General features: G+C 36.0%; 1 protein-coding gene across 17 annotated transcripts in view; it reads right to left on the reverse strand.

The window, feature by feature from the left end:
- Fryl (FRY like transcription coactivator) overlaps nucleotides 1–22,393 on the reverse strand; it is a 307,006-nt gene that overhangs the window by 84,667 nt on the left and 199,946 nt on the right. For 11 of the 17 annotated variants that reach the window (XM_087187581.1, XM_087187580.1, XM_087187583.1 and 8 more), the window contains 9 exons: nucleotides 19,604–19,702; nucleotides 18,324–18,425; nucleotides 15,318–15,362; nucleotides 11,898–12,001; nucleotides 11,530–11,638; nucleotides 9,056–9,142; nucleotides 5,248–5,419; nucleotides 4,704–4,836; nucleotides 1,401–1,508 (listed from right to left, as the gene is read on the reverse strand). In XM_087187581.1, coding sequence (XP_087043707.1) covers nucleotides 1,401–1,508; nucleotides 4,704–4,836; nucleotides 5,248–5,419; nucleotides 9,056–9,142; nucleotides 11,530–11,638; nucleotides 11,898–12,001; nucleotides 15,318–15,362; nucleotides 18,324–18,425; nucleotides 19,604–19,702 — 959 coding nt within the window. Of the gene's footprint in view, nucleotides 1–1,400; nucleotides 1,509–4,703; nucleotides 4,837–5,247; nucleotides 5,420–9,055; nucleotides 9,143–9,232; nucleotides 9,545–11,529; nucleotides 11,639–11,897; nucleotides 12,002–15,317; nucleotides 15,363–18,323; nucleotides 18,426–19,603; nucleotides 19,703–22,393 lie in introns of those variants that run through there. The other 6 variants (XM_087187584.1, XM_021262376.2, XM_087187589.1 and 3 more) reach the window with 2 other exon arrangements.

Raw genomic sequence — 22,393 nt, forward strand, 5'->3', positions numbered from 1 at the left:
TATCTTTCTTCTTCACCCCTCAGAGATGAGATAGAGGGAAGGAGAGGGGGAGGAGGAAGGGCAGGACTCAACAGTGGCTGTTTAAGCTTCTCCTGAGGAAAAATATTATAAATAGCTAATGTTTCTAATCTCTAATGTTGATGGAACTTTGTGACTCTGCAATCTAATTCATAGCAAAAATTAAAGAGACAGGATGGGAAGGGATGGAACTTAATTCAATGATACACTTTCAAATCCCCTTTCTCTCTCAATCCTCATGGAAGACAAATACCACTTTATCTCTGATCTCAACCTTCAACAGGTGAGGCCAGTGTGGCACATGGCTTTGTGAAATTGCAAGATTTTTTCAAGCAGGGAGGGGGAAGGGAACCTGGAACAATCGGTTCCCTGTTAATTCACTGAGAATTTAACTGGACCCTTAATGCTAAATGGCCAGCAACCAGGAAATTCTTGCCATACTGTTGAGGATCCTGGCTATATTCCAGTCACTGCCCTTGGGTTTTCTCCTAGGGCAGAAGCTAACACACTGTGGTTTAAGGGCTAAACCCAGCTAGATGCCCATGGAAAGCAGTTGTGCCCACTCCTTTACATGCGATCTCTGGATGGTTTTCTACCGCAATGGTAGAGATGGGTATTTGTGACAGACTGTGTGACCCGCAGCCCCTAACATATTTCCTAATTGGTCCTTTACAGAAAAAAACCTGCTGCCCCCTAGCTAGGATCCATAACAGCATCAACAGAGCAGTTTCTTAACTGGTTGCCACCTTAACCTGAGGTTCGTTTTAGAAGTTAAATCTGTTATGTCATTTACTCATTTTATAGAGCAAAGATGGGTCTAATAGAGGGAAGAGATCTAAAAATGTGAACGCTTATACTCTGCCACAGGAGAAAAAAGTGAAAACAAGACCTGGTCACCCCCCTAGATGCTAAACATATGATTATAGGAGTAAACATAATAACTAAGTCCTAACTGGGTTTCATCATTCATGGGCAATGCCATATGTTGAGGATAATTGTTATATAAATCCAAGGAGCTCGTACAGATGGAGAGATAAAGAATTTAAAAACAGGATTTATAGGGAAATCCAGAAGATCTTTGTAAGTTAGAAATGAGAAGGGAGAATGTGGTTTTTTTTGTTGTTGTTGGTTTTTTTTTTGGTACTGGGGATCGAACTCAGGTCCTTCTGCTTGTGAGGCAGGTGGTGAAACCACCGAGCTAAATCCCCGGCCCCGGGAGAATGTGTTTAACAAAAACGAAAGATAAAAAGCAAAGTAAATCAAATGAAGGATTAAAAATGTCTTTATTACTGCCCTGGTAGTGTTAATAATAGCAGAATCTTATCATCATCTTAAAGGAATAGTAAAGACAAAATTACCACAGCAGTCAGGAACTCTCTCACCTTGCTAACAGTTCAATGAGGTCAGTTCTGCTCATACCATCAGGAATCAACCTTGGAATTGCAGCAATACAAGTTCTAAACAAATCAATTTTGGGTTTTCTTTCCCCCCTGAAAAATATATCACAAAGGATTTAATAAGAAGTATAAAGTATATAAGTTAGACAATGAAATCAAATTTGCAAAAATAGTTACAGAAGATGGGAGCCCAGCCCCAATTGTAATGTATTTAATATAAAAAGAGTGCACACAAATCCAGTATCAGCCCATGAACAGACAAAAGAAATTCAGGAAAAAAAAAAAACTAGCAAAGCAAAAAGGGTTTTGTTAATTAGAAAACAAGCAAAGTAACTGTATTAGATAATAAAAAATTCAAATTATGTATAATTCTTATTTCAAACACTAATAAAATTGAAAATATTTAATAACCTCCAAGAAACAATGATTAAATGTTAATTAATACTATAAATAATAGTATTGCTATTAAATATCTCAATATTAGTTATTATTTGGTGGCTATAAAATTAAAACTTTTTTTCATTTAATCTCCTATATTAATAAGACATAATAAGACATTTACAATTAGGCATTCTCATGTCATCATTGGCATTGTTTGTCTTTGTCCTCTTGTGATATATAATACAAAAGTACTTTAAATTTTATGCAATATGCTAATTTGAAAAAACCCTGGTCCCTCCAAAACAGGTTTAACCAATTTAACTCTATCACATTTTCTTTTCTTTTCCTTTCATGTGTGTATGTGGTGCCAGGGAATATACTCGGGCCCTTGCACATATTATACTAAGCAGTGCTCTACCACTAAGTTACATCCCAGCCCTTTACTATATTTTCTTATTGTTACTCGACAATTTTATTTATTTAAATGTCTAGGGCCAGGGATTTAGCTCTGTAGTTTGGCTGCCTGCCTCAAAAGCACAAGGACCCGAGTTCAATCCCGGATACCAAAAAAAAATGTATTTAAATGTCTAACCTCTTACTAGTTTGGACTGTAGTTTTTATTTTAAAGTAAGGTTTTTAGTAATTTATTTTATTTGAATTATTCTCCGGTTGGCCTAATAAAATAATCCTTACATAGAAAAGAAGTAGAATGTTCTAAATATTTTCAGTATTTGTTATAGTGGCAATGGATATGCTATCTCCTTGTTGAGATTTTTAGATTTTTACAGTCCTCCCTTTGCATGGTTCCAAATTGCATGAATTTCAGTTACCACAATTTAGTTAAAAAACAACAGTTTCCAGTAACATGATTTAAATTTCAGCTACTATAACCGAAGTTTAACTATAATAGCACAAACTTCACTACTGACTCCCTGTCCGTAAGACTATGTAAATAACAGGTGCACACCACAAAGAGTGACAAGCCACACCTGCCTTTCAAGGCTGTTAGTGATGAGTCAGTGTGCACCTGTTCCCACACACCCAGCAAAGTGTGCAGGTGTGATGCCTACTTGCCTCAAGGGATAAAGCCATGTGACCTTTACGAAAATGCATAGTCAAAAAGATTAAAGTGCAACAAATGATGGAGAATGATATTACTATGTAGCAAGTTCTTAAATTTTTATGTTGGCTCAAGCATCCACTTTAAAAGTAGTTTCAATGTTCTTGTCGCAGAAGCAGGTCACACTGGACACTTTCTAGTTCTCCACACTCCCCTCTCTCCCGCTCAGTGCTATCTATCCCGGTCTCTTCGTCTCCCTGTAGAATAGCTGGGTGTACCCTGCTTGACTGGCCCTGCTGACTCTACACCCCACATGGACTGTGCAGACAGCCAGGGAACGTCTCTCAGTCACGGCGTGACTTTCTGGAACTTTGACTGTTTGCTTTAAGTTCTCAAATTAAAACTCCCTGTAGGAAGACTGTTTGGATAACATGTGGACCCAAAAAAAGCCCTAGTCCAGGGATCCCTTTCTCCTTCTCCCTCTCCCCACACACTCCATGACTTATGAGCAAATGCCCTCCAGGCATGTTGTGTAGGACCTGTAAGTAATAAAATCTTTATTTTATCTTGTGTTTCTCTTAATCAGTAAAATGTTGTTCTCTATGTTAAAGACTCTAAATGAAAAGTGACATTCAAATTGAATGTTACTGGAGTTACAGAAGAATAGCTGATCAGGGAATACTGATACGGCTATGATTTGAGATACTACAGAACAGTCAGGAGAAGTAAATGACAGCAAACTTACTGACATAAATGAGGAAAATTGGTTGTGATGAAAAGGAAGAAGACATCCCAGAACAAGTAACATAGACAAAAACTTCACATTAAAGAAACTCTCAAGCTGGGTGTGGTGGTACACACCTGTAAACCCAGCACCATGAGGCTGAGGCAGGAGGATTGTTGAAAGTTCGAGGTCAGCCTGGGCTACATAGTGAGACCCTGTCTCAAAACACCCCCCCAACAATTTAAACCAAACAAAATAAAATAAACTCTCAGAGATATTATAATACAATAATATATAACAACTGTATATTAAATAGAGAGATGAAGCCAGGCATAGTGGTGTACACCTGTAATTCCAGCATTCAGAAGGCCAAGACAGGAAGGTTTCAAGTTTGAGGCCAGTCTGGGCTACATGGTGAGTTAGAGGCCAGCCTGAACTACCTAGTGAGACTTTGCCTAAAAAAATAAAAATAAAAAGAGATCAAATATTCAGCTTGGTGTTCTAAAACGTATAATGCAAATGTTAATACCAAAACATAAATCTTGCATATAGAGAATATGTAGATGGTTTCTAGCAAATAAAAAAAGTTACTGTCCTTAAAATATATCCCTCAGAGGAGGAAGTCCCTAACAAAGAAAGGAAAAAAATGCTGGAATGACAAATAATTGTTTTTGGTTTGGGTGGGATAAGGTACTGTTTCTATAAACAAAAATAAAAAAACTATTCATACAAAAAAAATCAGAGTTCAGATTTTCAGGATTTTGTTTGCTTGCTTGTTTATCAGGACCCTGGAAGCAGAAGCATCAGTGTTACTTAATAAACCAGTCATATCACATATAGCAGAGGCCACCAGGACTTATCTAACTCAAGAGAATAAATGTAAGGCCTCGTCATTAATAACAAACTAGACTGAGGTCCAAGGTGACTTTTGTTATCTATACTAGTTTGACATCAAAGAATAAAACAGACACATGGACCTAATTACTGTATTAAAAACTGCAGCAAATGGCAATATGGGAGGATTCCAGAAGAGAAAATAAGGAAACAGGTAAGCAGGAATCAAACATCTTCACTGCTTTATGAAAACTGAAACAGCAGTGAAGGCAAATCATTTACTACATACGTAATCATATCTTCAGGTTCCTTATTAGACATCTGCACACTAGTCATACACATTGGTCTTCCAACTTCTTTGTCCAACTGTCGGAGAATGCTATCTAATGCTTTTCTTACTTGAGGATAGTAAACTGACATTCCTAAGGGGAAAAAACTCACAATTATAAAATGTCAGAAATTAGATGAAGAATACTTAGCCTATCGATCTTTAAATGGCATTAGTTTATTGTTGTCACAAAGGAAGGAGTTTCAACTGCAACACCTTCTCCCTGATGATCTGCTTCAGTATACTGAATAAGTGGAAAAATTATATAAACATTTTGCAGAGAAGTCAAATTAATTTGAAAGGACAAAATGAAATGAATAGACATAATCAGAAGAGTCTTCCCAAAAGATTTATAAATATTGCCAAAAATATTCACTTGGTATCATTGTATGTACTAGAATAACCATCACTTGGCCAATACATGTTTTAGATTTGATCACAGACTTTCACAAACGAATATTCAACTGTATTACAAAGCCATCTATTTATTCCAGTTAACACTAACCTATGACTTTTGCTTCTTCATCTGTCAAGGTTTTATTGAGAAAAATCTTCTTTACACGAAGAGTATTTCCTGAGGGAAGAATCACTCCAGTTGTTGGCATGGGTGGTTCGCCATCTTTTTGCTGCAAGCTGTCTGCTATTACAAGGAAGACTCTGAGGCCTATATTCATTCTCTTCAGAGAAAAATTACAAAAGGGAGAAATTAGTGCCATATATTATCTTTCTGTCATGTTAGAAATATCTCATCAAATAATGTGGGGAGAGGAGAGGGGAGAAGTCAGAAGCAAAACTAACCTTCCTGTTTAACATTTTTAACTTGTCCAGGCAATCGAGTTTGCATTGGTACCAAATTCCCATATACCACCCATTCACTTTTGGGGCCAACTGGCTCTCCTATTCTCTAGGGCTTGTTTCAAATGTCTTCCATCCTTTCTCAACTCACCTTGCCTCCTTTTGCCCATCCTCTCACCTCTAAAGCAGACAGCTTTCCCTATTTCACAGAAAGAAAAAAATTATGCCTCCTCAAGCTCTCCTTACAAATCCCACCTATCTACTTAGAACTGCACTTCCTCCTCCCCTTTCCTGGTTAGAATTGGGGTGGGAGTGGTAGGTTTCCTATTTATTATCCCATCTGCTTTTGCATTTTCTGGAATATTACACCACTAGCAATCCCTTCTCTTTTTTGCATCTCTAACATTTCCCTTTCAACTGAAAGTATTCCATTTAACTATACTCAATTACCGTAATAGAATAAACACTGCCCATGATATTTCTCCAAGGCAGCTCTCACTCATCAGTGACCAGATTTCTCAAGACAATGGGCATTTTTCTGGCATCCTACTGGAATTATCTTCAACATGGCACTGTCAAATTTTTTTTCTCTCTTGAAACACCCCTCCTTGGCTACGTCTGTACCACCGCTGACCCATGTCATCTCTTGCTGTATTTCAGTCTCTTTCTAGCCTGCTATGTCCTACTGTTATGTATTTTCTCTCCAACAAAGTGCTTATAATATTTACATGGCTTCCATTACCATCCACCCCAAACCACCAGCAAGTTTTATGACTGGGCTCTCCTCTGAACTCAGACTCTCAGACCTGTCTGACTGTTCCTCCTCAAGGCCAAAAGCATGCCTCGGGTTAAACACTTTAAAACCAAATGCAAGATCCTGTCTCCAAACCTGACTGTTTCTCAGTGAATCATCTGTTATCTATCGGCAGTACCGCTATTGCAGTGCATGCCATCATTACCTGTGACTGCCCTAGTGGCCCTATAGCAGGGTACATGCACCCCAATGGGTGCACAAGGCACTTCACTGAAGTACAGCAAGAAAATAAAGCTTGCACTCACACACGTTTGTTGTCTAAACAAGACTAAGACTTTAGGTTCTAGTCATCTTTATATAAAACAGGGTAATGATCTCCTCCCTTGGTCTAAATATCAGATGGTACTGTGTCTCAGATCAAAGAGAGTAAGTAATAAAGTAAGCCTAAATGAATAACGACCATCACCTAAAATTACCAGTAGATTTTTCTACTCTTAGTAATGAAAACTTCAGTTAGAAAAAGAACAATTACTTTCAGAAGTAAACATCAGTGGACAGGGTATTTTTAAAAAATAGATGTTCAAAACCCCGATCACATAGGAAATATCACAAAGAATCAACAACTGGGATTTCAGTAAAAAGCTTTTGCACAGCAAAAGAAACCACCTACAGAGTGAAGAGACAACTCACAGAGTGGGAAAAAATTTTTGCCAGCTTTTCCTCAAAGGACTATCTAGAATATATAAAGAACTCAAAAATATCAGATCCACTAAATTTGAAGACCCAATCCAAAAATGGGCATCTGAAATGGATAGACACTTCACAGATGAAGTACAAAAGGCAAATAAATATATAAAATATTGTTCAATATCACTAGTCATATGAGAGATGCAAATCAAAACAAAGCTGAGACTCCATCTCACTCCAGAAAGAATGGCTATTATCAAGAAATCAATCAATAACAAATTCTGGAGGGAATCTGGGGAAAAAGGAACCCTGCTCCACTGTTGGTGGGAGTGTAGACTGGTGCAACCACTGCCAAAATCAGGGTGGAGATTCTTCAAAAATCTAAAACTAGAGGTTCCATCTGACCAAGCTATTCCCCTTCTTGACATCTTCCCTAAAGAATTAAAAGCATCATACCACAGTGACATATGCACACCTATGTTTATAGCAGCACAGCTTATAACAGCTAAATCTTGGAAACAGCGCAAATGCCCATCAACAGATAAATGGATAAAGAAGATGTGGGGTTTTTTTATACAATAGAGTACTACTCTGACATAAAGAAGGATAAACTTGAGGCATTTCTAGGTAAATGGATGAACCTTGAGCCCACACTGTTAAGTGAAATAAATCAGACATACATGTTTAAATATAACATTGTTTCTCTGGTGTGAGAAATCGAAAGTATAAAATAAGGACCAAAATGTATAACAGATATCATGAAATACGAAGAAAATATTCAAATGGGAAGGGGAACTAGAAAGGGGGAAGAGGAAAGGAAGGAAGGGAGAAGAAAAAGAAATAAGAACAGGAAGAGGGCTGGGAGGGGAGAGGAATCGGAAAAAATGGGGGAAAAAAGAAGAAATATCACATACAGGTACAAATTCCCTATGATGAATGTTATCATTATGTATATCTAAAATGTACCAATAAAATTAATTTTTTAAAAAATGGGCAAAGGATCTGAATAAACATTTCTTCAAAGAAAAAAAGCATGGATGTTCAAGGGCTAAGACAAGATTAGTGGTACAGCATTTGCCCATCATGTATGAAACCCTGGGTTCAATCACCAGTATCAGAAAAAAACAAAAATGTTTAAGAAAATATCTTTTGTTCTGTGACTTTTGTTGCTAAAAACCATGTAAAGAACATTATCTATAAAAATACCCATCTATAAATATCTGGAAATAGGGCCAGGGATTTAGCTCAGTGGCACCACAACTGCACACCTGCCTCACAAGTGCAAGGTCCTGAGTTCAATCACCAGTACCAAAAAAAAAAAAATCTGGAAATACTAGCTTATCTTAACAACCCTATAAGTGAAATGCTTCAACAACTTCCCAACTCATTTGTTAAACATATATCTTAGGATTCAATTACAAGATGGACTAGCGTGGTAATTTAAAATAATAAAAATAAAAGATAACACTTATTTTGCCTTTTTATATTCTCAAATGTCACTAGATTCTAATAGGCAATTACGTTGTAAAATATTTTGAAACAATCTAAAAATGTCTCAAGTCTGAAGTAGACCAAAGTAGGAAGTAACATTTTATTTTGGGGTGTTTCCTTTTCTTCTTTCTTTCTTTTTCTCTCCGTTCTTTCTTTTTAAATTGTTAACTCCATCAATGAAAGAATTTTTGTCCTTCAATACCTAGAATAGTATCTGCTACATTTTACGTGCTCAATAAATGCTGAATAAATAATAATTAAAGAACATAAATCATGTGAAGTACTTATTAAAGAACATAAATCATGTGAAGTAAAAGAACTCATGTCACAACCACTAAAAACCAGCTAGGCTGGCTAACCTGGAAAATTTCCTCCCTCTGTTATTTTCTATCGTGCTTATTACTACCATTAAACCATTCAGCCAGTAGTCAGAAATGTTACATAAGTTGTCCAGGATAACACCCATACTTAGAAGTAGAGCTTGAACTTGAACCTAAAAGTTCTGACTCCAGAAACTTTACTGAAAGGAAACAAATAAATAATACAAGACGGTATACTACACTATACGTGCTTTTTTTCTTTTTACCTCTGGATTAATTGTGAAAGTTTTAGTAGATTTTCCAACACTGAGAAGATCAAATATTATTTCTTTCATTGCAAAATCCAAACGTTCCTAGAGAAAAAAAAGCCCAGTTAATAAATCCTTATAACTTGCTGCTACAGATTAGGTATCTAAGAATTATACACACAATAGCAACAATACCAGTTTATGTCCTTAAAAAGTCAGAAATCCAGAGGGTGTGGTGACACATGCCTGTAATCCCATCACTGAGGGAGGCTGAGGTAGAAGAAAGATGGAAGGTTTGACTCTTGCCTGGGCAACTTAGCGAGACCCTTGCTCAAATAGAAAAATATAAAAAAGACCGGGAACATAGTTTAGTGATAAAACACCACACCATCACCAGACAAACCAAAAGAATACATAAATCTAGCTGAATAAAAGAGGTTAAAATATTATAAATACATTATTTAATATCAAATGATTTAACATTCAAACCAATAAGCTAAAAGCTTTAAGCATTAATTCACCAAAATCATGTTCAAAATTTCAGTGAAAGAATTCTCAGAATGATGAAGAAAGGAAGTCCTAAGGCAACAAGGACAGAGAACAGAGAGGGTCAGAAAGCACAAAGCTCTAGGAAGAACTCCAAGGGGAAAAAAGATAATGAGATTAATTAGTGCCTGAGAGGCATTTCAGAGATCTGGTGGGCTGCTGGGATGAAGTCATTAATCTGAGGGAGTGGGTACAATTCTAGAAAAAAGGAAAAGGTATTAGATATGCTCTGGTAAATAGAAACATATTCATTTTGTTTAAATATTCCTTTATTCTTCACTGTCAAAAATGATTTCATGGTCCAGGGATGTAGCTCAGTGGCACCACACCTGCCTGGCAAGCACCAGGGTCCTGAGTTTGATCCCTGGTACAAAAAAACCCCCAAAACCCTAAAAAAGATTATCTAAATCATCATAGTTCTTTTCAAAAAGAAGATAATCATTATTCTGGAATCCCTATCTTTTAACTGAGAAGGTCGTCCTACCTCTTTCTCCAGGGCTGATGTCCCACAAGGGAATGTAACCCAGACCTGGGATTGGCTCACTCAACACCCATTAATCCCATTCTAACAAACCTTTCTTTAAGGCAGAGGCTACAAAAATAAATGTATTTCCCAATAACAATAGGGTTCAGAATGCAATTTAAACCCTGCAAAGTGGGATACTCACGAGTCTTTGGGAACTGGGATTGTGAGGAGAGGAAGAGGACGACAGAAGAGGGGAAGGAAGGAAGGAATTTGTTTTACTGGAAGGATAAGAGCAGAAGCAGCACGACCCTCAAGTATACTCATACATGGTGAATGCTGTGTTTGACAGCTTCTATATTTCAGCAGAGCAGCAGCCTTCTAGGGAGCACAGTCTGCAGTTTTCTTCAAGTCATTCAAATTAAAATTTGTTTCTTCAGTCCTACTAGCAATTCTGAGAGCTATCTGTCTTCTTTAAAAGATCCAATTGGGTTTAAGTAGTTATGGTGGATTTTATTATCTGTACCTAATAATACAGATTATGAAAACAATTTTCTAAGAATCTTTCAAGATACTCGGGGGGAATTAACAAATGGACTAACAGTGGGATTATTAGCTAATTTTATGACCCTTTAAAATTCTTCCACTCTGGTGTCTCCTTTCCTTCTCCAAGTAAAATGTATGATCAAAAATATGGTGACTAGCCAGGGATTTAGCTCAGTGGTTTTGCCACCTGCTGCACAAGCTCAAGGACCCGAGTTCGATCCCCAGTACCAAAAAAAAAAAAAAAAAAGATGACTGCTTTAAAAATTTTTTTAAATTACAGTAAAAGGCATATTTTCATTAATTCCCCCCCAAAGTACTTGCCATCACTCGGAACACACCTATCCCATTGTTCTTTCTAAAGCAAGTCTGGAAGTCCTCTTTTTTGAATGTCTTTAATTGCACTGTTGTGGCTGCCTCGATGTCCTGAATCAATTCAAAACATTTGTCTTTCCTGGTCATTTTGACTTTAGGGAAGAGCCAGAAGTCACACAGTGTCAGATCCAGTGAAAAAGATGAATGAGGATACTGCGATGTTTTTATTTGACAGAAATTGTCATAAACATTTAAAATCTAGTCAGGACGTCAAGGCAGCCACAGAAACCAAAGAAGACTTCTAGAACTGCTTCAGAAAGTGGCAAGAATGATAAATGTTTTCAAAGCAAGGGAGAGTATTTGGGAGGGTGGCAATGTGTCTTTTACTGTAATAAATGTATTTTTTAATTTTAAAAGTCACTGTGTTTTTGTAAAACACTTGTTGTAAATTAATGATTTAAACTTATTGTCAACAAAAAAAGTATTCTTCAGTTTTTATTATTTTATTATTTTTCAATATTAACCAGTATTTGTTAGCATGTGTAAAAAATTTAAAAACTCCCACTTACTAGCACAGGTTACTCATAAGGTTTCTGTGAGATGTATTACAAGGTAAGGCACTCACCTGAGCAATGAACTGAATAATCTTCACAAATATATTGAGAGGTGTGTCACGAGGAACCACACTTCGTGAGCCTTTTGGAAAAAGTGCTGACACAATGCTCATAAGACGACTATAGGATGAAAAGAGTTTGCCATAATGAGATCACGATATTAACAGCATATTAGCAAAAAAAACTTCCTGTTCTTTGTATCAAGAGAATTCATATTCTCCACCAAGATATTTAGGTAAAATTCTACTAGTGCAAAATTTTAAACAAGATTTTATTACTTTTGAAGCTAAAGATTGAACTCAGGGCATTGCACAAGCTCTACCATGAGCTACACCCTTACCCCAAGATTTTAAGTACACTTTAAGACAAAGGCACTCACCTTTGAGTTACAGTGTTGCTTTCACATTTTATTCTAATTACATAAACCCACAACAATCTATACAAAGATTCCAGTGCAACTCGAGACATTTTAGGATCTTTATTCTGTTTTAAAACAAGAGAATAAGAATAAACATATTAAAATATTTGCACTCACTTAAGATCAAATACATTCTCTGTCAACAATCAAAAGGCCCCAACTGCCTTTTTAGTATTTGATTTAAAGCAGGTTTAAATACACAGGTGTTTAGTATGTGGCATGTATAGATGCCTAAAAAGTAACCAAGAAAAAGGTAGTTCTGAGTTCTTCCTTATACTCTCAAAATAAACTAATAAAATGTAAGCATTCTATTAATATTTCCAAAAGCTCCAAAATTATACATCAAATCACTTGATAAATGGTTCACATTGCAATGCCGACATAATGACAGAAGAAAGATTACTCATCTCTACAGTGATTCATTTGCTGCCCATTTGTGGTTAAAATTTAGAATACCAAATGGTATTACAGTCACTCATATTTGTGAAATAATGCAAAATATTTTGAGTGCATATTCTTACAAGAGAGTATGTGAACCAGAGATTAAAAGTATGACTCTGAAATCAGGAATATCTGGGATCAGATCCATGCCCCACACCCTATGCCACAGCTTCTCAACTCCAAAGTGGGGCAATTATGACACCTACCTCACAGAGCATGAAAGTTAATATTTATAAAGTACTTGGAATAGTGCCTGGCATGTTGAATGTCCACTCTTAAAAGATTATACTTCTAACTTTTATTTAGAATCAAAACACATTTAAATTAAGAATCAGATAATTATTCCATTTCAATCATAATTTGATCAGCAAAGTTTTTCTTATTCTAGCTATTATAAAAACTAACATTTTTAAGCTGGGCATAGTGGTGCACCCCTGTAATCTCACACTCAGGAGGCTGGGGCAGGAGAATCACAAGTTCAAGGCCATCTTGGGGCTACATAGAGAGTTCAAGGCCAACTTGAGCTATTATAGTAAGACCCTGTCTCAAAAAAACTTAACTTTCTTGGGCTGGGGATTTAGCTCAGTGGTTCTACCGCCTGCCTTGCAAGCACAAGATCCTGAGTTCGATCCTTGGTACCAAAAAAAAAAAACAACTAACTTTCTCAAAGGATCACATTCATGTAATGAAATTTAATAATGAATTTTAAAATTATAGCTAATAATTTTCATCAAGAAAACCACTTTTAAAAAAGGAAAAAAGCTTTACACATCTGTTGACTGATTGTAGGAATTTTTTTTTTTTTTTTTGAGACAGGGCCTTACTATTATAGTTCAGGCTGTCCTTGAACTCATTATGTAGCCCACGCTGGCCTCAAACTTGCTGTGATTCTCCTGCCTTGAGAGCGTCCCACCCAGTGTTGGGACTATAGGCATGCACCACCATACCCAGTGATTGTAGGAAGTACTGAATGCTATAAATTTATATTTAAAAAAATTTAAGCCAGGCATGGTGGCGCATGCCTGTAATCCCAGCACCTGGGAGGCTGAGGCAAGAGGATTTCCACGAGTTCAAGGACATCCTGGACTACACAGTGAGTTCAAGGCCTTGCACTACAGAGCAAGACCCTGTCTCAAAAAATAATTTTTGGTTTGGCAGATTTCTCATTGTTAAACAATTGTTTTATATATGGCACCTATCAGTTTTTAAAAGTAATATTTAACTTGCTTTAGCCATTCGACTTTTTCTTTGGACTAATACATCTAATACATATGATTTGTTGCTAATGTAACTAATGTAACATATAATATATGTATGTTATTACTATAACATGCAAGCTTTTTGTTAGTAATGTCTTTAACAAAACCTTTCTTTTCTATTATTTAAGTTGCAGATATTAAATATGAAAATTTTAATTCAGCAAGAAATTAGGAAAGTAAGAGGGATAAATAGAGGACAGACTTTTACAGCAGTGAAGCTACTCTGTTTGACACTATAATGTGGGATGTGTGTCTTACATTTGATAAAACCCATAGAATATACGACACCAAGAGGGAACTGTAATGTAAACTATGGACTCTGGATGCTATGACATATCAATGTAGGTTCACAGTTATAACAAATGCACCGCTTTGGTGCTCTGGTGGTGGTGTTGATATTAGGAAAGCCTGTGCATGCGGGTGGGGGGTGGAATTTGGAAAATTGCTACACCTTCCTCTCAATCTTACTGTGAACCTAATATTGCTCCCCCAAAACAAAATCTTTTTTAAAAAAAATTACTTTTAATATACACCTTTTACTTTTCATAACACATTATTTTCAAAATACTAATAAAAACCGTATGTTAAAAATATTTAAGTCTTATTCCACATAAAAACTATTCTCATATAAATGACTAAATGTAAAATTATTTGGATTTTCTTAAGTGATGAGTTATCTGGCATAAAAAACTTTATTTTCGAATTTTCCAAGATGGACTGGCTATGTTTAGAAAGCTAGCATTGACACAATGTAAAAACACCAGGACAAAAAGTGATAAAAATCAATTACTAATGTTTTTTTCAGTTGTTACAATGCTGCTATGTGTCTGAATGAAAAAAATTCTAAATTGATCTGAGCCTTAAAAATAGATATATAGGGCCGGGGATTTAGCTCAGTGGTTCCGCCGCCTGTTGTGCAAGTGAAAGGACCCGAGTTCAATCCCCGGTACCAAAAAAACAAAACAAAAACAAAAACAAAGGTATATAGTTCCCCAGTTATAATTTTCATCTAATGTAAATAATCAGATTATTATATAAATTAAAACATGATCACATCAACATACAACAAAGTATGATATCAGTTAAATACGATCTTTGTGGCAATCATTTCAGTGTATTTGTTTCCTTTTATCCTACTGTGAGCTTAAAAAATAATTCGTTAAAAATCCAAGTTAATAGGACAAAAGTTTTTAAAAATTCATTCATCAAAATCAAATTCAAGGGCTAGTGATGTAGTTCAGTGGTAGCATGTGCCAGGCCCTAGATTCAATCGTCAACATCAAAAGAAAACAGAACAGATAAATCAAAACAACATATTTAAAAATCTAAACTACTGCCTGCTTAATTTCATAGGAAAAAGATATTTTAAAAGAAAAACATTTTCATTTATAACAGCTAAATAATGTATTTTAAACATAATATTTAAAAATTATAAATTTTGGTGAAGAATCAGCATTCCATATCACTTGTTTTCCTTAAATCCATCTTCCTGGGGCCACATTAACAGTATGCCTTATGAAGAAAGCTCCTGCTGTGGCTTACACTTCTCTTATGATACTGGAGGCAGGTTTGAATAAGTACATTAGACATGCAATGCAACAATGGGGAAAGGAAAAAAAAACAAATGCCACATTTAAGGAAATAAAGCAGTATTTTACTTTGTAATGCCAACACAACTCACCTGGAGTGTTTCTATTTGTTTTCTGATACTGTTGTTAGATGGCATCTAAATAAAGCAATGTGAGACAGCAAACATAAACATGAGATGCAGCACATGCATGTTAGATGAAAATAAGCACAAAATAAGACAGCTCTTCACCAAGGTCTCTATTTAGAAGAAATTTTAAATTTCTAAGACAGTGGCCAGAAATGGTTAAAAAAAAAAAAAAATCTCACTACTTGGGCATCATAGGATATACCTACAATACTCAAACCAAAAGAAAACAATTAAATTTTTAATTCTCTAATTTTTCCTCTTAAAGCACTGCATGTGAGTTAAACAACTTCAAATATTTAAAAGAAAATAAGCATAGGCTTAGGGGTAAAAAAAAAAAAATCAAATTATTTTTATATAACTATTCTTATTATTCCTCTTTTAAAATAATTTTTCAGAAATGTTAAAATCACTTTTCATATAAGCAAATAAATCTATATAAAGATATAAGAATGGGAAACTACCAAATTCTGTTTGGGACAAAATTAAAAACTTTAACTTCAGTGGAAATACAATGATACTCTCTCATACATATTTATCAGCATATAGGAATAAAGCCAATTTTTCATATCATCAATCTAAAAATTGGTATGATATTTAAAAAAAACTTCAATATCTTAAAGTGCCTTGAAGATTTATCATAATTTATTCTTATGACTCTAGAGAATAATGTCTTTTTAATATCCCAGAAATATATCCTAAATATTTTTAAAAATATTTAGTACAGCAACATTCTTTATGGTACATTCAAAAATAATATGGTGCATTAGAAAGAGCAAGAGTTACAAAACTGGATGAACCTAGTATGCAAAGCTATCGCTCTCACTTACTGGCTTCCTAAACATGGGTCACTTATTTGTCTTCTTTCAGCCTCAGGTACAGTGCAAATTAAATGAGAGAATGAATCTAACATCCAGTAAATATTAATCAAAATCAGTCCTGAGAAGGAGTTGGTCTCATAAGTAAAAAATTTAATGTTTTTTAAAAATCAAGAGATTACCTGAATCAAGTAAAGTTATTAGTTACTTTTAATCAATTCAGTAAGACCTTTATCTTGGATCAATTTTTCCAATGTATATATAAAAGAAATAAATTGTTACACCAGATAATTAGCATAATTTTTCCTTAAATGTTAAAAGCTCTTCACCTCAACTATACACAGTAGCCACATTATCTAAGACTTAACAGGAGCCAAGTCATAAAATTTCTGCTGAATAGAGCCTTAATGTAAGTTAAGGGTTAATGGCCAAGACAATTATATTCCAAATATTCATGCTAAGTAGCTCTTATCTCCTTTTGTCTGGCAGATTGATACAGCCATTAATGAAAATGGACAATATGCCAGAGATATTTAACAGGAGGTAAGGTTCAAAGAAAACAGAGCATTTTAAATGAAAGCCTTAAGACAAAAAAAAAGTTAAGGTACTGCGAAAGTATTGCAAATGTTAGGTGGAAACGTATATATATTAAAAAAAAAAATTTCAACAAGCAACAGAAAGGTATGAACTGTCATGAAACAAGCAACCTTCCAGAAACACTTAAGTGCATGTCTTAACATATTTTATTGAAAATATGAAAAAAAAAATCATACTACCCAGAAAAGGATCCATTCCCTTTTTGTACCTATATCTGTATGAATTATCAAAACAAGGACAGAAACAAGTATAATGTAACCAATTAAATTTCTTTCCTGTTGCAAGACATAAAGAATCTAGTCGGCTTGATTTGGTCCTGGGAATTTTCATAAATAAAGCACAGAGGCAATATCAATTCTCATCCAAATATGAATAATATCAATATATATCTAAGAGGAAAATAGACAAAAATGTTTTTCAAAGACTTACAGATGCCATATACCTTCCTAAGAAATCAAAGTAGTTTTGAAAATGACATATAAAATAATGAAAAAGATACACAGGATCACATCCAGTGGATCAGTCCTGAAATATGAAGAAGCAGTCCTGTTTTCTACAATACCACAAGGAACCAGTGCCAGAGAAAGGTCATTCAATCTATCTGTGACTCAGTTTCACTACTGTCAAACTATAAGGTTTCAGTCTCAAATCTAACTTAGAGGAACAACAGGAAAAGAACTGTCCTGTCTGCAATCTTTCTGTAACTTATACGCAAACTGTCAAATAGACCCATCTAACTATATCAAAGGAGTATTCACATGACATGCAGATGAGGAATGTTCCCACCTTCTGTGTCAGACACCGGTTCCTATCCAAAGAGAAGAGCATCCTGCAAGCGAGCATCCTGGGAAGAAAATGATCTTGCCTTTCACAGTTTTGTTATCAATGCTAAGAAACACTGGCTGTGGATGTGTCAACGCGTTAGCAACATGTACCCCTTCATTCAAGACATAATTGTTTCAGGAGCTTTTACATCTGTGTGAATCAGTAGCACACTTTTCGATTTAGTTGGGCACAATTAGATTGAACATGCTTTTAGTGATATTTTCTTTTTCTTTTTTTTGGTACTGGGGGTCGACCTCGGAACCTTGTGCCTGCAAGGTAGGCACCGGAACCACTGCGCTAAATTTCCGGCCCTAGTGATATTTTCTTATCAAAGCATTTTTCATATTATTCAGACCTGAGCCACATTACTGAATTTTCTCAAAAGACAAAGTAGATATACGAAAAGCCTTGTGAAATTAATACTCTAATTCTATTTTTATAATTCTTAAAAAATTTATTAATAAATTTTGCTAGATCTAAGATAACATAATCAATGATCCTTGGAAATGTACACATTTGCATTAAGACCAATTAAAATTTCAATTAAGTTTATTCATTTCTGTCCATGATTCCTTAGAGAAGAAATAAAGTCAAAATATGAAAAAGAATGTGGTAAAGTATTATTCAAATATACCAACAGCTAAGGAAAATTTTATTATACACTGTTCAATGTATACGCCTAAATGAATATATATTATAATATCCTTAGGGCAGAAATGTAATCATATCTTACCTTTAAATGTGACAAACAGTTCTGTAGGAAAATATGCCAGTTATTTAAAAAAAACTGTTTCTGACTGACACATAAAAGGCAGGTAATTAATGGATATAAAGCCTGTAGAAGACACAGAAAAAGAATTAACTCATTTGACAAAAAAGCACTGGACTTACAAATCACTGTTTCATTTATTCTCATAAAGAATCTAGAAAACCTTTTCATGAAGTTTTCCTATTTCTAATCAGAAATATCATCTCATAGAATAATATAACAAAGAATGGTAGAGGGTACATTTTCTACAAAAACGCTTCCCTCGGTATCAACTCCCTGAGGTTGAACATGCTCTTATTTATCCGTGGCCCATTTCGTTTTTCCTCCAGTACAGTGATTATGAATACAGGCCTCAAGATCACAGGACAGAATGGCATTCAAGAGTCTGCCTCCTACTTACCAGTGTGACTTCAGGAGGTACCTTAAGTGCTCCAAGCCCTAGTTTCTAAACTTTAAAAGTGAGAGATGGAAAACCCAAATATAAGACAAAAAAATGCCAAGTACTAAGCTCAATACCTGGCATAATCAACATTTATTATATCTCGTTTGGATGGGTGGAGCAAGCCTGTAATCTCAGAACTCAGGAGGCTGAGGCAGGAGGATTCCCATAAATTCGAGACCAGCCTGGGCTACACAGTGAGTTCGAGGTCAGCCTGAACTACACAGAGAGACCCTCTCTCAAAAACAAAAACAAAACAAAAAATTCGAATATTAGATGCCTAACTGTTCCAACTTTCTCCAAAAGTAACATGAAATGAAGATGAAGTGGAAGAAATAACTTCAATCTCTGCATAGAAGAGAAGTAATCAGAGAATGGTTCCTGAAAAATCTAAAACTTTGGAATATAATTTATTATGATGGAAAATAAAGGAATTTATTCTTAACATAAGACTACATTCAATCTTTCCCATATAATACAAAATTTAAAGCACCTGTCAAAACAGGTAAATATCTAGAAGGAATTCTAAATAACCTCATATACAGAGGTAATAAAATAAAATCAAGAATATAAAGTTTAAAATAGAGGAGAAAATATATGTAAAATCTGCCCTTGTACTGCACTTGGGGGATTTACAATTGTCATAAATCACCACTAAATTCCCAAATCAATTATTAAACACTGTAGGACTGGGGATTTAGCTCAGTGGTTTCGCCCCCTGCCTCGAAGGCTCAAGGACCCAAGTTCGATCCCCAGTACCAAAAAAAACAACAACACTGTAAAGGTTTGAAATATTTCTCAATACCAGTGAATGCTTCTTTCTGGAGCTCAGCTCAAAAGTAGTCTGATAAAGCATCTCCACAAAATTTTTCAAACAGGGAACATTCACTTCATTTTTAACAGCCTAGGTAAAGATGTAACACAAACAGAAAGAAAATGGTCACACACATTAAACTTTAAAAGGATTACAAGAACTTTCTATAAGGTTTGAAATAAGTTAATAATTCACTGAAATCTGAATGGAAGTATTATAATGTACCAAATGGCCAAGGGTTAAACAAATAAGATAAACCTGGTCCTGGCCCTGTGTGAACAAATGGATACTGGTGAGCAAACAGGTGGTGAGTCCGCAAGCTGTCGGGGGTCTTGGAGCACGTAGAAGGGGCCCCTGCAGAGAATTTCCACAAGGAAGCAGTACCGATGTCAAAGCCAACCAAGTCTAACCTAACATTCCACCAGACTCCTTCCTACTTAACACTTCTGGCCTCATCTGTCACACCCTGCCTCTGGCTGTGGGACCAGGCACATCAGTTCCCTGCTGTCCCTAGAACACTTCAAAGCTATGGTTTTGCCTCAGAACATCCACATGTGTTCCTTCGGTCTGAGATATTCTACCCTCAGTAGTAGCAATTCTTTCTCATTCATTCCTTTAGTTTTTGGTCAACCGGCACCACCTTTTTAGAAATGGTGGTCTTTCCCAATCACACTCTATTTAACATTTCAACTCCCCCACCCCTCTGGCAATTTTTACCCTTTCCTCTACCCTGTTTACAGATTTTCACAGTGGGACATACCACATATTACATTAGAAGTAAGTTCTACAACAGCAGAAAGTCCTATCTTGTTTGTTGTTGTATTTCCTGTGTATGGATGTGGCCAACACACAGAGAGAACTCAATACATGTGATGAATGAATATGGTAAACAGAAGCCAACCAAGTAAAGAGCGGGGCTGTGGTTACTAGACAGGCAAAATGTTTCAGGAAGGAGGTGCCTGTGCAGAGGCCAGGGGTTATAGATTGAATTATGTCCCCACAAATTCTGTATGTTGAAGCCCTACTCCAAGTACCTCAGAATGTGTCCTTATTTGGGGAAAGGTCATTGCAGATCACATTAGTCATGATAGGATGAGGGGGTCTTTAATCCAATGTGACAGGCACACGGTAGTGATCACCATGCAACAATGACAGCAGACACCAGGATGCTGCTTCTACCAGCCAAGGAAGGACTGGGGATTTAGCTCAGTGGTTCCACTGCCTGCCTTGCAAGGGCAAGGTCCAGAGTTCAATCCTCGGTACCAAAAAAGCAGCAACCACAACAACAACTACAGGCCAAGGAAGGCCACCAAGGAGCCAGGCAAGAGGCATGGAGCAAATTCTTCCTCACAGCCCTCAGACAGAATCAACCTGCTGCCCCCTGACTTCAGGCTACCATCACTGTGAAATGATGTTTTGTTGTTAAGTGGCCCAGGTTGTGTGAAAGAATTATGGCAGCCCTAGCACACTGATAAACATGGACACAAAAGCAAATACAGTATAAAAGAATTAGGCAGCCCAGTGAGAATGGACCATTGTGAAGAGGCTATCTTTCTACAGGCGCCTCCTTTTGATGACTTTCCTTAGTAACTAAAACATAATGTAGTAAGATACCTGCCCCTCTGCCAAAAAAGAAAAAAAGGATTCTCAGGCTGCAAGGGAAGCACAAAACAACTTAAGATGAGCAAGTGGTAATTCAAGCCATTTCTAGGAAAACAAAGTAGATTTCCTAATGATAGCAGGGTAGAAATGAGGTAGCTTGACAGCCTGTCTGCTCTCTAGAACAAGAAGCATATTTACATGGCTAAAAAGTGGCACAGGACGGGGAGTGGGCCCACTCAAACCACTTGGAAACTTTAATTCATGACTTTTGTCATCATTTAAAAAAAATCCAATATTTAACTCTTAAGTAAATATTCAAGACACGTTATAAAAAAAATCATACCAACCATTCTGACACTACTTTTAAATTCTTTATTTTTCTTACAATTTTTGTCTACCTTTTGTAAACATGCTCCAAAGACAGTAAAAAAATAGAATACTATGAATCAGTTCATTAAACATACAGGTCATAAATCAGTGAACTCAAAGTTTTCAAATGAAAGCCAAGGCACGGGATGGTGGCACACAGCTGTAATCCCAACACTCTAGGAGGCAGAGGTAGGAAGGTCTCAAGACCAGGCTGGAAAACTTAGACTCTGTCTCAAAATAAAAAACAAAAAGGGATGGGGATGTGCCTCAGTGTGAAAGCCCTGGATTCAATCCTATGCACCAAAAAAGGGGGAAAAAAGAATAGAAATCCAAGACAGATCAACTGTTCAACATGAAAACAAGTTTATTTTTAAGAATGAAATCTGAATGACAATGTAATTAATTTCTATTTCTAGCCAAGATTACAGTAAAGGGGATTGGATTCACCTGAGCACCAAATAAAATGTATGAAATTATACGCAAAACACTACATATCAATCAACAAAACAAAGTGTCCTCTTCCCCTGCCCCCAAAAGGAACAAATGAGGGAACCTTCTGATGGCCCCTGCTTACTGCCTGGCAAGTTTTCATGTAAGAAATTGAAGCTGGGATTTAGCTCAGTGGTTCCACCACCTGCCTTGCAAGAGCAAGGTCCCAAGTTTGATCCCCAGTACCAAAAAAAAAAAAGACAGAAAGAAAGAAATGGAGGTTGGGCTGGGCTAGGGATTTCGCTCAGTGGCACTGTGCCTACCTCGCAAGCACAAGGTCCTGAGTTCGATCCCTGGTACCAAAAATCAAAGTGCAACACT

The sequence above is a fragment of the Heterocephalus glaber genome, unplaced genomic scaffold (genome assembly GCF_053883595.1).
Source record: "Heterocephalus glaber isolate CG9 unplaced genomic scaffold, H.glaber_assembly_v1.0 deba00001509, whole genome shotgun sequence".
In the NCBI taxonomy this organism is placed as follows: Eukaryota; Metazoa; Chordata; class Mammalia; order Rodentia; family Bathyergidae; genus Heterocephalus; species Heterocephalus glaber.